General features: G+C 42.6%; 1 protein-coding gene across 1 annotated transcript in view; it reads left to right on the top strand.

The window, feature by feature from the left end:
- Positions 1-401: 401 nt before the first annotated feature.
- The window catches only part of CFAP90 (cilia and flagella associated protein 90), a gene marked incomplete at its 5' end in the record, with an annotated part of 3,687 nt that continues 907 nt past the window's right edge, over positions 402-3,181 (top strand). The window contains one exon of the mRNA XM_029086482.1: positions 402-518. Within this exon, the coding sequence (XP_028942315.1) occupies positions 402-518 (117 nt within the window). The remainder of the gene's footprint in view (positions 519-3,181) is intronic.

The following is a 3,181-nucleotide window of genomic DNA, read 5'->3' on the forward strand; positions in this document are numbered from 1 at the left end:
AAATCTGAAACTGCCTGCTTTCCTTTTACATCAGAGTGCCAGATCATTTGACAAATGTAAGAAGGAGAATATAAGTTCAGAAAAGTAAAACAAACAAACATGCCACTTAAATTTCCAAAAGTTACAACAGATGACAGGGAAAAACTGAGGTAAGTTGCCACTAGGGAAATTCCAGAGCTGAACAGACTTAAGTGTTTTTATTGCAGACTATTCCAAAGGAGTGACACAAACTTGCTAATGGTAGCTCATTAATATTACAGTTGCCATCATTTAATGGTATATGTGCACTGTTATTAAGTATTAAGCACTGAGTGATTAAGTATTGATTTGACTACATATATTCTGTAACCTGTAAAGTTAAGCAGTACTGTGAATTAGCTATTTTTTCTCCTTTTCTTAAGACAGGAGGTATTTCCACTTATGATTCCATTTTTAAAAGACCAGAAGGTTACAACAAAAATCTTCACCGATGTGACAGAGAACATGCAAACAGTCGTGGTCTTAACATTAATGAGGAGGTAATCCTTTGATAATTTCATAATTATCTCTGTTAAAGGTATTTTGTACTTTTTGACATGGCTGGAGACTGTAGCCATTGTTTTACCCTTTAAAACGCAGCCTATATGGTATCAAAGGAATAGGATGGAGGACATCATTGGCCTCAGCCTGGAGGTTTAGGAAAGAGCATTTGCAGTGAAGACACCTGAGTTAGCTCCTGCTCTTTGACATCCTGTAGATTTCCAGGTGACAAGCCATATGCAAGTTAAAGCATGGGGAAAGAGATACACACAGCAAAGCAAACCCTCTATTACAGAGCTTCCAGGTCACTGAGAGTGACTTCTGAACCATCTGTGCACCTCTAGAGTTGCAGTTCAGGTGGTCGTGCAGCTATTGCTGTGATGCTTGAAAACTCAGGATTCAGGGGTCCCAACTGAACCTGCCCTCTGACATCCACTCTCCCTACGCCAGCATTTGCTGAGGGAGCCCAAGTTTCTGAAGCTGGTGAGTTTGTTACACAAACTTACACCAGACTGCCCTGCAGGAAGGAAATTCATAGGGAGCTAGTGGAAAGGAGGGGTCAATCGGAGGACTACAGACATGCCTGGGAAAGGCTGGGCAAACCATTCAAGGCCCGCAAAGTCTAGCAGCCTGGTAGCTAAGGAGGTATGCAGCCATGTTTCTGAACAGCTGCCTTGAAAACAGAAATACTGTATTATATACATACATATAAAATATGTATTTTTCAATGCAGCATCTGAATAATACACATAAATACACAAGTCTGTGTATATACATATTTGTATACTCACACAGAGGCAGAGGCTGTCAAAAACCAAATGAAGTGCAATCTCCATGTGTTAATGCCTCAGAATCCTGATGGGTTCATGGGATATAATGAGGTGGGTAGGCTAAGAATGGCTGCCCATATTGGTGATTATATATGATAGAGATAGAAGAAGGAAGAGATACACAAAAGTTACAGTAACTGTAATTGCTGTGTAATAAAACTATTGAGATTTTGGGACAAAGGCCACTCCTTGATTCCTCTCACTAGCAGCTGTATATGCCAGACATTTCAGTGCATAGCCATAACGCCCTTCAGCTCTATTGGACAGTGCAGGCAGTATTCGGTGCTCCCAAAGGAATCCCAGGAGTGTCCATTACTATCACCTGCTCATGCCTAGTAACTCAACTGCAAATCTGCATGAGGCCAAAAGCCATGTAAATTATTAGTTCAACTAGAAACAAGCCTTTTTATTTGAACAAAACAAAGGCAGCCCTGCTCCCCCTCCCACCAAGCCCAATCTCCATCTGGGAAATTTTGTGTAGGAAGAGTTTATCAATGCAGAGTTCAGGTTTCTTACCAAGCTCTTGTGTCCTTTCAGCATCAGCAAAACTCACTTTCCTACCAGTTTGTTTCCTAAAGCAAATGTGTGTGGGGCACAATTCATACGAGCTCTGATGGGCAGTGCATGCAAGGGACTCTGCCTGAACAGGTGTCCCTTAATCCAGCCCTTTAATTAGCATGGAGGCACATCAAACCCACAGCTGTTAAATGTTACATCATGATCCATATGGTGACACCCAACACTGGGCTTACCCATAACTAAATGCAGGTCACATACTCAACTCCTGTTCTTTAATTACCTCAGTGGCCCTCACAGGCTTTATATAATAATAACTATATTATAAAACATAATAAATAAAAAGGCCACAATCAACTTCTTTCTAGTACAACACTGAAAGGAGACAGGCTGAATCCACCACAGTACACTGTCCTTGAAGTGGAAAAAAAAACAAACCACTGCAAGTAAGCCCTTCGTTTCCTGCAGAGATCCTGGATGCACCCAGGGAATCCAACAGGACAGTCAGATACTCAGTTTAGCTACACGCAGCACAGTGACTGCAGCAGAGTGTTTGCACACGGCTGCTGTTGCTGATTTCATGCATTACCGGTGCTGGAACTACATGCTGTGAAGGTGTGTAGCAGGACACTTCCCAGCCAGCTGCTGGAAAATCTGAAATTGCTGAATGGCGAACGTGCAAAGATGAAATGCCACTGCGCACAGTCAGCTCCACAACTGGGGAGAGGACATGGTCTTATTTTTTGCCTGCCACTCTTCTTGACTTGATATTTGTTCTGGTGGGGTTATAAGTTGGTGTACTGAATAGCTTTCAGTGGGGTGGAGCAAGGTAGGCATGAAGGGTACGGTGAGAATTGGGGGATGAATTTTGGAGTTGGCTTGTCCTTTTTTTTTTTTTTTTTTTAAAAAAAATTTTGGCGCCCCAAGAATCTCAGGTCTACTTTTGTCCATGAGTCTGGAAATGTCTCACATCTGGCTGCCCTGCTATAAGACCCTCTCGGATCTGTGCTCCCACCTGCATCCTCACAGGAAATGCCGAGGCTCGTGTGCTTCGTGGGTTCTATCTAAGTGCTGATACGGTTCACACTTGCATCTGTAGCAAAGAAGTAATTTGTTTGCACCTGAACTGTGGTGGGGCATTGGCATTTTGATTCTCCTTGTAGATATTATTTATGTCATAAGACTAGGTAAGCACATTGGGGACCAAGGCTTACTGTGTTAGCCAGCGTGCAAACATACAAGCAGCCTGGTAAATCTGAGACCTTTGGCTGGGGAAAGAAACACAAACAAATCCTGTCTTTCCCTTCTGTCTTTCC

The sequence above is a fragment of the Antrostomus carolinensis genome, unplaced genomic scaffold, assembly GCF_000700745.2.
Source record: "Antrostomus carolinensis isolate BGI_N321 unplaced genomic scaffold, ASM70074v2 scaffold13298, whole genome shotgun sequence".
Taxonomy (NCBI): domain Eukaryota; kingdom Metazoa; phylum Chordata; class Aves; order Caprimulgiformes; family Caprimulgidae; genus Antrostomus; species Antrostomus carolinensis.